The following is a 10,517-nucleotide window of genomic DNA, read 5'->3' as shown; positions in this document are numbered from 1 at the left end:
CCCCTCCTGAGCTGTGGCAGCAGGCTTTTCTCCTCCTCCTCCTCCTCCTCTTCCTCCTCCTCCTCGTCCTCCTCCTCATCCTCGTCCTTGTCCTCCTCTTCCTCCTCCTCCTCCTCGTCCTCCTCCTCTTCCTCCTCCTCCTCCTCCTCATCCTCCTCCCCTCCTCCTCGTCCTCGTCCTTGTCCTCCTCTTCCTCCTCCTCCTCCTCTTCCTCCTGTTCCATCCAGATACCCAGTCATTGGATTGCGCTACCCACATTTAGGGTGGGTCTCCCACATGCCAAGCATCTCTGGAACTAGCAAGGAAATACTTTACTAATTAATTTCCCGGGCATTTCTCAATCTAATCAAGTTGACAATCAAAGTTAACTATTATAGCTGGGGTCATGGATATTAACCTCCTTTTCTTTGTTTCTTCTTCTTTTTTGTGGTACTGGGAATCAAACTCAGGACTTTGCGGTTGTCAGGCAAGCACTTATGCTGCTGAACTATATCCCCAGCTCCCAACCCTCTTCTCTTAATGGTTCCCAGAGGCAGTCCTGGTACTATGTAGAGTCTGATGGTGAAGTAGAAGGAGGCATCTATCTCTGGAGATCTGGAAAGGACATGCACACTGGCCCCAACCAAAAGGTGGCACTGAGCAGGGCAAAGACTTGGGACTGGGTAGAAAGATGCCTTGGTCCATTTCATTGTGCCAGCAATGTATCTTACGACCCTGAGCAAAACCCATCCCTCTCTTGAGCTCCACACTGATGCACACGTGGAATAACAGAACACACTGTCATGGCATCTGGCTATGGCCCCATCTTTTAGCTCAAACCAATCAGCCTCATTCTCTCACTTTTAAAACAGCTCATATATAAGTGTTTACCTCGGCAGTTATTTTTGTGAGAAATAAGATTATACCTGTAAAACACAGCACAGCAATGACTCCTAGGAGATACTCAGATGAATGCTTTGATCAGAAAAGCAGGTCTGACACTGACTCCAAGAGACTTTGGCTGGTGCAGCCCACCCAAGGAGTCTCTTCTGTGTCTCTCAAAAGTTGCTAAGCTTCCGTTTGGATGTGTTGAGGTACTTATTAGGTTTGTTGGGTACCAGATGGTGTTGACTCCCATCTGTGAACTGGGCCAGGCTGGCCCTCTTCAGATCTGTATCTGCTGCCTTTGGGACACTTCATGGCTGCGACAGACAAGGCTGTGCGCCTGAGCCAGCGATCCACTCTGCGCCCTCTGATTTCTCCACCTTTCTCCCCTGCTTGGTGTGCCTGCAGTCAGAACTACTCCCTTTATACTACTAGTATCTCTACTCAGCAGCCATGAGTGCCTGACTGCCCTTCCCACTCTCTCCTTTCCCCTTGAGACATGACTCATCCTGACATTTGCACTCAGTGGATGCCTGTCCGCCTTTGCCTCTCCCCAGGTAAGAGCACCCTCTGCTCATGACAGTCACCCTGAGCTGGGGACTGGAGGGTCCTGAAGACTTACAGGAGGTAGATCGTCCTGGCAGTAAGGCAGCTTAGCCTGCAGGGCCCCTTCCAAGGCCCTCTGCTGCATTTTAGATTATTTTTTCTTATAAAAGGCCCTCAAAACTTTAAAGCTGGAGGCCTCACAAGACTTTGGATCTGCCAGGAACAATAGCAGATGCCTGTCATCTCAGGAGGAGGAGGCTGAGGCAGGAGGATCTCAAGTTTGAGGCCAGCCTGGGCAACTTAGTGAGACCTTTTCTCAAAAGGGAAATTTAGAAAGGACAAGGAACCACACAAGTTCAAGCCCCTGTCTCAAAATAAAAAGTAAAAAAGGGTTAGGAATGCATCAAGATTTTGTCTTGTTCTATGTTTGATACACATTCATCTTACTGTTTCTCTATTAAGAACTATTTTTTAAATGAGGTTGATTATTGCAGCCCTTTTTACAATAAGACTATACTCGAACAGTTCTGAACTGTACATACTATATGAAACTGTCCTCTGAAGGGGTTTCTTGTTTCAATGTAGAATTTCACATTTGACAATGTCCTATAAAAAAAGATTAAATTCCACCCTTAAAAAAAAAGCCCAAGGGCCAACAAGATAGCTCAGCGGACTAAGTGCCTGCTTAGGCAAGTACAGAGACTGTGGTTTGATCCCTGTCACCACAGGCCATGCTGGCCTTGCCCTCAGGCACGCTGAGCCAGCAACTGAGTCCAGGCGTGGTGGCGCGTGCCTGTAATCCCAGTGCTGGGGAGGCTGAAAACAGGAGGATCGCTACAAGTCTGAGTTGCATAGTGAGACTGCACGCCTGCGCGCGCACACACACATGCGCACACACGCGCCTAGAGTTCAATCCCTAGAACAGCATAACAAAAAAAGAGCTAGAGCGTGGGCTCCTGCTGGCCCGAACTCGCCCAAATGCCTGTCGCAGGGGTCTTGCAAGGAGAGTGACTCATGTGAAGACCCTGGTGTCAGCTCACACACAGCCTGGGACAGCAGGTCCACAGCTTGAGAGGTCGGCTTTTGAAGTTGTTATTTTAAAACATTGGATCCAATTAAAAATTGTTATAACTGTTCAAATAAATACCAATTCTTTCTTTTCTTTTTCTTTTTCTTTTTCTTTTCTCTTTTTTTTTTTTTAGGTACCAGGGATTGAACTCAGAACCGTGTGCTGGCCAGGCAGGCACTTATTCCACTGAGCTAGCTCCCCGGCCCTCCTTTCTAAATTGCTTATGTAAGCTGACTCACCCATTCCTGTCACGATATGATGTTTTTCACATAAAAACTGTTCAGTCTTTGTATTTATACTCACAGATGAGATCAAAATTATAATTTTCCTATTATACAGACCTCTGTTATGGTTTTGGTGTCGACTTACTGAATGAGTAGGGTTTTCTCCCCTCAAAAAGTATTGCTGGGTGAAATTACACACATCTGTAATTCCAGCACTCTGAGAGGCTGAGGCAGGAAAACTCCACATTTGGCACAGTCTGGGCAACTTAGGGACTTAGAAAGACCCTAAATTAGGAGCTCAAAAAAAAAAAAGGGCTGGGGATGCAGCTCACGTGGAGACCTTAGGTTCAGTCTCCAGTAGGACACGCACGCACACACACACGCACACACACACACACACGTTGGAATAATTCGTTCTTGCAGTTTAGGTAGAAATCATCTGTAAAGACACTTGTGGTTTTAAAAATTACTATTATTTTTTAAGGTAAGATAGTATAAGATAATATATATAATATAAGATAGGTTGATGAAAAGGCACAGTCTTCTAATCCAGAAAGACCTGTACTCAAATCCTGATTTCCCTGCTTCCTTGCTGTGAGGCTTTGGAGGAATTAACACTTTAACCTCATTTTCCTCATTGACGACGACTCGAGCCTGGGGTGCAGTGAGGACTGAGGCAGTGAGCACAGGACAGGAGCCTGATGTCAAGCCTGGGTTTGGAACAAAGCAGGGCCTACTTATTTTTCTCTTCTGGAGAGCATCCAAGGCTTGGGGAGCACCAAGCGGCAAGGGGACAGAGTCTGTGCAGAAATGCAACACTCAAGGGTCACTCGAGCCAAAGCACAGGCCCATCTGATCACCTCCAAAGCGCAAAAACTAAGGCAGGTGAGCAGGGGTGCCAGAGGCCCTGGCGCAGCACCCGCTGCTGAGGAACAAGCCAGCCTCCTGCAGAGATCCCGGAGGGGATGTAGCAGTGGCAGGACACCAAATGAGGCCCAAGGAGAGGAACGTGTGGATGCTGGACATCTGGAGTGCAGCTGGAATGGGAGCCCGACTCTTGCTGCCAGGGGCGAGGACGGCAGGGGTGGCAGGAAACTGCTGGGAACGGGGACTGCTACAAGCAGGGGGATCAGGGCCCGCAGAGTGTGGGTGTCGCCACCCCACAGTGTAGGCACAGACAGCAGATGGAGGAGCGGCTTGGGACCACGTGCTTTTGAGGGGTAGGGCAGGCCCCAGAGGCTGCACCCTAAAAGTGCTGGGTTCAGGCTTGGGAGTGCCATTTTCTCAGGAAGTTGATTGTCCAACTCCACAGGAAGGAACCCTTAAAATCATCGATCGGAAAAAGCACATATTTAAACTTGCGCAGGGAGAATATGTGGCACCTGAAAAGATCGAGAACATCTACGTCAGGAGTGAGCCTGTGGCACAAGTCTACGTCCACGGGGACAGCTTGAAGGTGAGGCCCTCACTCCAGCCAGCTCCGCACACGGCCCTCTTGGGGCAGCAGACGAAACAGCCCTCCAGCTGGTTTTGGGGTTTGGCTAAATGTGTTAGATGGGGCGAGAAAATTCCTTTCTACAGAAGTCCTTTTTTTTTCCATTCTTCCTAAAGGAGAAGTCTTTATTTATAGAGTTTGATAAATTGCAGTTAGGGGAAATAAGTTACTTAAAATAGTAAAAATAAACATTCTCATCACTTTTAAACTGCTCCATTTGCTGTTAACATGCCAAAGTAAGATGTGAAAGCGAAATTCAGGATTTCTACCATTTTTTCAAATGTGTAAATAAACTTTATAGATCAATTGATGTAGTATTATAGACGATGATATTGTGATGGTGATATGACTTACTAGGGCCAGATGTATGTGATATGTATTTTGCTGTCAGATTGATTACAAATATATTCTATATCAAAGATATCAAGTATACTCCACGCTATCATTGCGTTTATATAATTAAATACAAAATTATTTTTGAAGAAAAAGCTTTACTTTAAAATGTTATTGGGGCCGGGGATAGCTCGGTGGTTTAAGCGCCTGACTGGCAAGGACCCAGGTTTGATTCTGGTACCAATGCCATGCCAGCCCCGCGCCGTGCCTGCTACAGAAACCGGGCATGGTGGTGCAGGCCTGGAATCCCAGCACTGGGGAGGCTGAGACAGGAGGGTCACTAGGAGTCTGAGTTGCATAGCAAGACCCTGTACCAAATAAATAAATAAATAAACAAATCATTTAAAAATAAGAAAAGAAAGCTCTTTATGAATGAGGATTTATTGATTTTGACAATTTCAAAATGATGTAGAAAGCCTGGGAAACATGTTCAGTTCATAGAATTTGCTTCGTGTCATTTGTATTGTTAGCATCTTTACGCTATGTAGATTTAAGGTTGGCCTAAGAATCAAGGCACGTGCCAGTCTACTTTTACTCATGCCTGTGACGTCCTCACATGTAACCCCCAAAGGCAGGGGGCTATCTCAGGAAATGCGTAGTCAAAAGAGTATGAACCATGGATGGAAATGTTTCAGTACAAATGAACAAATGTTTCAAGCATACGCTTAATTCAGAGCAGTCTGGAGGCGGGGCATGCCGAGAGCTTGTGTTCGGTGCTAGACCACAAGCCACCACTTCAAAGGCTTTTGTCCTGACTGCTTTCCTCTGGTGGTTACTGCAGGCTTATTTGGTGGGCATTGTAGTGCCTGACCCTGAAGTCATGCCCTCCTGGGCCCAGAAGAGAGGAATTGAAGGGACATATGCAGAGGTCTGTAGAAATAAGGTCAGTATCAGTTTGCTGAGAAGTTATTAAACATATTGTGATGCCACATAATGAAAGGACGGGAAAGCTGTTAGAGCAGTGACATCTGAGCACATAGGGAATTTTTTATATTTATACGTGATGGAAATCCTGAGCCCAAATGTGTCTTTTAATTGTTGTTGAAAAAATTCATAATTCTTACAAATTTGATAAGCTGTCAAATTTTAGAGCCAGAAGGCATCATAGGAAGTTTAGCTGACCCTTCAGTCTTGCAGCTGAAGGAAGATGGCGGAGGAAGGAGTCGCGGGCCCAACTGTGATCAGCATCTCTGATGGGAGCGCAGCCTCCTGGCTCCCTGCTCAGGATTCTTCCAGTGGGAGGCCGGTTTCCAGTCTACTGCGTAGTGAGTTCCCAGAGATAGGAAGGGAGTTCAGACAGTAACAGCTCATGGGTGTAGAGCAGTAGCTGTCCTCACCCTGGACAGCTCCTGACCTCCACTAGAGGAGCCTGGCCTCTGCCTCAGGGGCAGCCTCAGGGTCCGGGTCCTTTCTCTCTCATGGGACGCTGGGCTCATCTGGGCATGCTGGGACTCACCAAGCTGCTGTAGAAGATGAGTGGTCCCCTTAGCCCACTCACAGCGACTCCTGTGACCAGGAGGGCACCCCTTGCCTTGAGAAGATGGTAATTGGAATCACAGGCTTCCCCAGGGTAGCAGGCATGGGAACACGGGTCTGCATCCCACCACTGCTTTGCACTTTATTCAAAACGTGTTGCTTCTACTACCTCTACTTTGGAATGTGTTCTTGTCTTTTACCTTTACCTTTACCTTTGTGTTCAATTCAGGACCTGAAGAAAGCCATTTTAGAAGATCTGGTGAGGTTAGGAAAAGAAAGTGGCCTTCATTCTTTTGAACAGGTAACTGCCATCTTCCCTATACTATTGAGGCTTTGGTTATGATGAAAATTAACTCATGGTGACACCAACCTAGATTCCTTACCCCTTGTGTGTGGCCAGCCAGCAGGCTGAGTACCAGTGGACCCCTGAAGGCCTGTTTCAAACTGACTGCCACAGCCACCTTCCGAATTAAAATGGGTCATGGACGAGTGAGACTGCTTGTTGTCCTTATAATCACAGGGTTGCATAAGGCTGAAATATTATCCTTGCTGTCACGGGGAGATCATGTGGATCTGGTCTGTCTCCCAGGATGCCTGCAACACTGAAGACCAGAGTCCCGTCTTATTTTTAATTTTATGGGGACTGTCTCCTGGCTGCCAGGGCCAGGCTTGCTTACTAGAAGGCCACGGGAAAAAGATTGGGTTCGTCCCTCAGGCTGGTGATCTGTCAGCCCAGCACGCCTTCTGTAAGAAACAGAAACGAATGCTGGCCAAGGGGAGGACAAGCTGTGCCCTGGGGTCGTCAGTCTTCATGAGCTGGAGCCCTTGACTGCAGCCCAGGGTGTCACTGTGTTGGTCCTGCTTATGTGTGTGCATCTCTTTATTCAAAAAGTCGGACAAAAATTCCCCAAGCAGAAAAACAGTAATGCGCTGATTTCAAAATTTTTGTTTTTAAAGCATTTGTGTTTCATGAAATGCACACTTCATAAGAGTTATTTTTCATAAAGTTTTGTTTCTTCAATGATTGTGTGAGGAGGTCTAGAAGGCTTGTGAGAACGTAAAACCCTCTGTGTTCATTTGATGATAACCTAAGAATATTTAAAAATTGGTTTCGAGTATGAAATTCTTGTGGTTTTTATAATTTGCAATTTAAAACCATTTCCACAAGTTTCAATTTTAATTTTTTAACTTCAACCTGAGTAAATCTGAACACAGTTGTATAATCTAAGCATGTTTGCCTTTGGAATAGATGTTTACATTAACCAGGTTTGAGAAATACTGCTGGACTGTCATCTGAAAGTATGTTTTAGGGCAATGAAATTTGGGTAAATAAATCTTCACCTTAAAAAGTTCTGAAGTGAAGGCAGTCAGAGAAGTTCCATTTATTTCTCTTTCTGGTCAATTTGGGCATAATACATTGTTGCTCAGATTTACAACTTGCTCAAACTGATTTTATCGTCCTTCCTTATTGGGGAGTTACATGGCTGGGTCATCGGTGGCCCTGTCTGGGCTTGTGTGGACATTTGAAGGGCAGGCCACATTGCTAAGCCCTGTGGTCCCTCTGCTGGTGAGAGATTGTGTGACCTGCAACCTCGAGTCTTCTTCAGGGAAAGAATAAACGCTTCCCTGGCAAGTGCAAGGGCCTGAGTTCAATCCCTGGTTCCGCAAAAAAAAAAAAAAAAAAAGAATTATCGACTCTTAATATTGTGCTTAACAGCATGCTTCTTCAACTAGGCCTCTAGTGTTAGCCATTGCCTTTGTTATAGCTTTTCTGAGAAGAAGCATAGTCTCAATTTTCCACATACCTTAAACAGAGTCTCTGCTCTATTACCTGTTCTCACCGTGCTCATCTCAGTTCCTGGGAGCGGTGGCATCGCAGAGGCCTTTAGCTGTATTCCCCAGGTGGCCACCTCTGGATTTTCTCGTCCGCATTTCCCTTTGTGGCTCTGAAGCAGCTCCCCCACTGCAGCCAGGGTCACCAGGCCTTGGTGTGCTCACAGCTGTGAGCCCCACCAGATGAGAAATTGCTTCTCTTAATCCGTAATCCATTATCAGCTTATCCTTGCCCCTCCTCAATGAAATGATCAGTTGAGGCTTAACTGTCAACACACATAAAGTCCAGTGTTGGAATCATTCATTAAAAGCTTTAGAAATTCAGGCTTTCTATGCTGGGCTGATTTGCATTAAAACTTTGAATTAGAAAAGAAATGATGCACTATAAAATTGATGCAGTAAAAATATACTACTGTAGAATATAATCTCAGAAATAAGCAATTTCTAGAATTGGGCTAACCAGTATTAATTTATAGAGGTTTATGGGCCTTGCTGGTTAGCTCAGTTGTTTAAGCGCCTGCTTGGGAAAACCCAGTCAGCCGCACAGGACTGTGGTTCGATCCCCACCTTCACATGCCTGACTAGACCCACCCTTAAGGCAGCCTGAGGCAGCCAAAAAAAAAAAAAAAAAATTCCTTCTCAATTTATAGAGGTCTTTGTAAGATACATTTTAATGAATAATTAGAAAGTATTTATAGTAGTTATATTAATAATTAACACAGGTAGGTAATTGGGAAGCATTTCAGCATATTTAAAACAATGCTTTAATGTGTAGATGCCTTATAAATTTTCATAGGCAATACAAAATGAACTTTGTTTTTTGGGTTTTTGCTTTTTTTTTTTTTTTTAGAACTGGGGATTGAACTCAGGCCCTCGCACTTGCCAAGGAAGCGCTTATTCCACTGCGCCATCTCCCCAGCCCCCAAATGAACTTTGAAACTTAATAGATTTTTCAAATTCTAACTAGTAAAACCCTCAGTACAAATATTTTATTATACTTCCTCCCGTTGAAATGAATATGTACCTGATAAATTTCCCTGATCAGAAGTGATCATTTCCATAATCATTTAAAATTGTTTTACTTTATCTCTTCTATCCTAAATTATTTGCTGTTTACATTCTAAGTGCAGTATTGTGTTAAAGTGTTTCAGTGAGTAATACCTTTGAAAACCTGGCTTCTTGAAAAATACAAAAAAAAAATGACATAAATGAGCACGTTAAGCATTTTGTTCTGAAGCTGTATTGAAATGTTAGAGTACTTCAGAAAAAAGCTTAAAGCCCTACACAATCTCTTCTCAACAAGAATATAATTTCTAGAAAATTAGCTAGCATTTCTTCTTTCTTCACAAAAACTTTACTTATTAAAAATGGGAAAGCCAGTTTCATGTCGTCATGGGATAAATGGAGAATGAGGATTCTCATACCCCCTTCTTTTTCTTTTCTTTTCTTTCTTTTCTTCAGAATCCTGATTAATTTGGTATTGTGAGAAAATATATAATCACTTTAGGAAAGGAAATGTCTTTTATTGTTGATTCACTTCTGAAAAAAATACAAGGGTGGGGCCCATGGTTATGGTCAGTACTAAGCGCCTGGTTCAGCTCATTTTTCTGACTGACTTTTGGTCACTCAGGCTGACCACGTAAGTGTTGTGTGCAGGCTTGAAGAGGGTCCCTGGCTGTAGGGAGACTAGGTCAGGGCCTGGGAGCAGTGCTGCTCTGACCTGCTCATATGGGACCAAAGTGGGAGCCGAGTTTGGGCCGCTCGCTCTGCATGGCTGCTTTTGATAAGAAAGTCTTTTCCCAGGCAGAACGATTTTGTAGAAAGTCACATGGAGCTGCAGCTGTCTCACTTAAGCCCCTTATATTTGCTGCAGGTAGCTGGAAGATATGCATAATCTACCTGTTGCACATTCTTTTTTCCAAAGGTCAAGTTTTCTGTTACAGCCTGTTCACTATCCACATGGCACTCTGTTGGTCTTCTATGGCACTCCTCTGCCCTGTACTGTAGTTTTTGTAGCTTCTGGTTGTCACTGACCGGGTACACAGTGTTTCCATGGGACAGGCTCCTCCCCTAATGCTGCCCCCCTAGAGCTGTGAGCAGGCCAGAGAAGCTGCAACCCAGTGTCTCTGCAGAGACACTGTGGGAATTACAGCTTGGCATTTGCATCTTCTTTGTAGAATCATGTTAGTAATTTCATAGGAAAAAGCAGATGGATCCGCAGGCCGTGTTTACCAAAAGGCTTCACATGCACTGTTTCTGTCAGAAGAGCACTATGTTTTAAGTTAAGGATATTAGCACTGTCAATTTTTTATTATTTCAGTTGACTAAGTATGAGTTATTATTGCATTAAATCACTGAAGCTAGGATTAAATATGATTTACATTGTGTTGATATTTTCTTTAAACTAATGGATTTTGTCACCAAATAATGATTTCCAAACTTTTAAAAATCAAACTTGGGTGACATCTGGTATGAAAGTTGGGCCGTGTCCCTCTGATTGCCCTTGGGCTTGAGCTAGAGCCTCTCCCCTCCCCTCCCCTTCCCTCCCTCCCCTCCTTCCCTCCCTCCCCTCCCTCCACTGCCCTCCCTTCTCTCCTCTCCCTCTCTCCCATCTCCC

At 44.8% G+C, this 10,517-nt stretch overlaps 1 protein-coding gene across 3 annotated transcripts in view; it reads left to right on the top strand.

The window, feature by feature from the left end:
* Acsl6 (acyl-CoA synthetase long chain family member 6) overlaps window positions 1-10,517 on the top strand; it is a 64,971-nt gene that overhangs the window by 48,258 nt on the left and 6,196 nt on the right. For all 3 annotated transcript variants that reach the window (XM_004629330.3, XM_004629329.3, XM_023713079.1), the window contains exons 18-20: window positions 4,016-4,159; window positions 5,373-5,474; window positions 6,297-6,368. In XM_004629330.3, the coding sequence (XP_004629387.1) occupies window positions 4,016-4,159; window positions 5,373-5,474; window positions 6,297-6,368 (318 nt within the window). The remainder of the gene's footprint in view (window positions 1-4,015; window positions 4,160-5,372; window positions 5,475-6,296; window positions 6,369-10,517) is intronic.

Source organism: Octodon degus, unplaced genomic scaffold, assembly GCF_000260255.1.
Source record: "Octodon degus isolate 3935 unplaced genomic scaffold, OctDeg1.0 scaffold00029, whole genome shotgun sequence".
Taxonomy (NCBI): Eukaryota; Metazoa; Chordata; class Mammalia; order Rodentia; family Octodontidae; genus Octodon; species Octodon degus.
The sequence above is the reverse complement of the archived record's forward strand: the minus strand, read 5'-3'. Positions and strand labels throughout refer to the sequence as shown.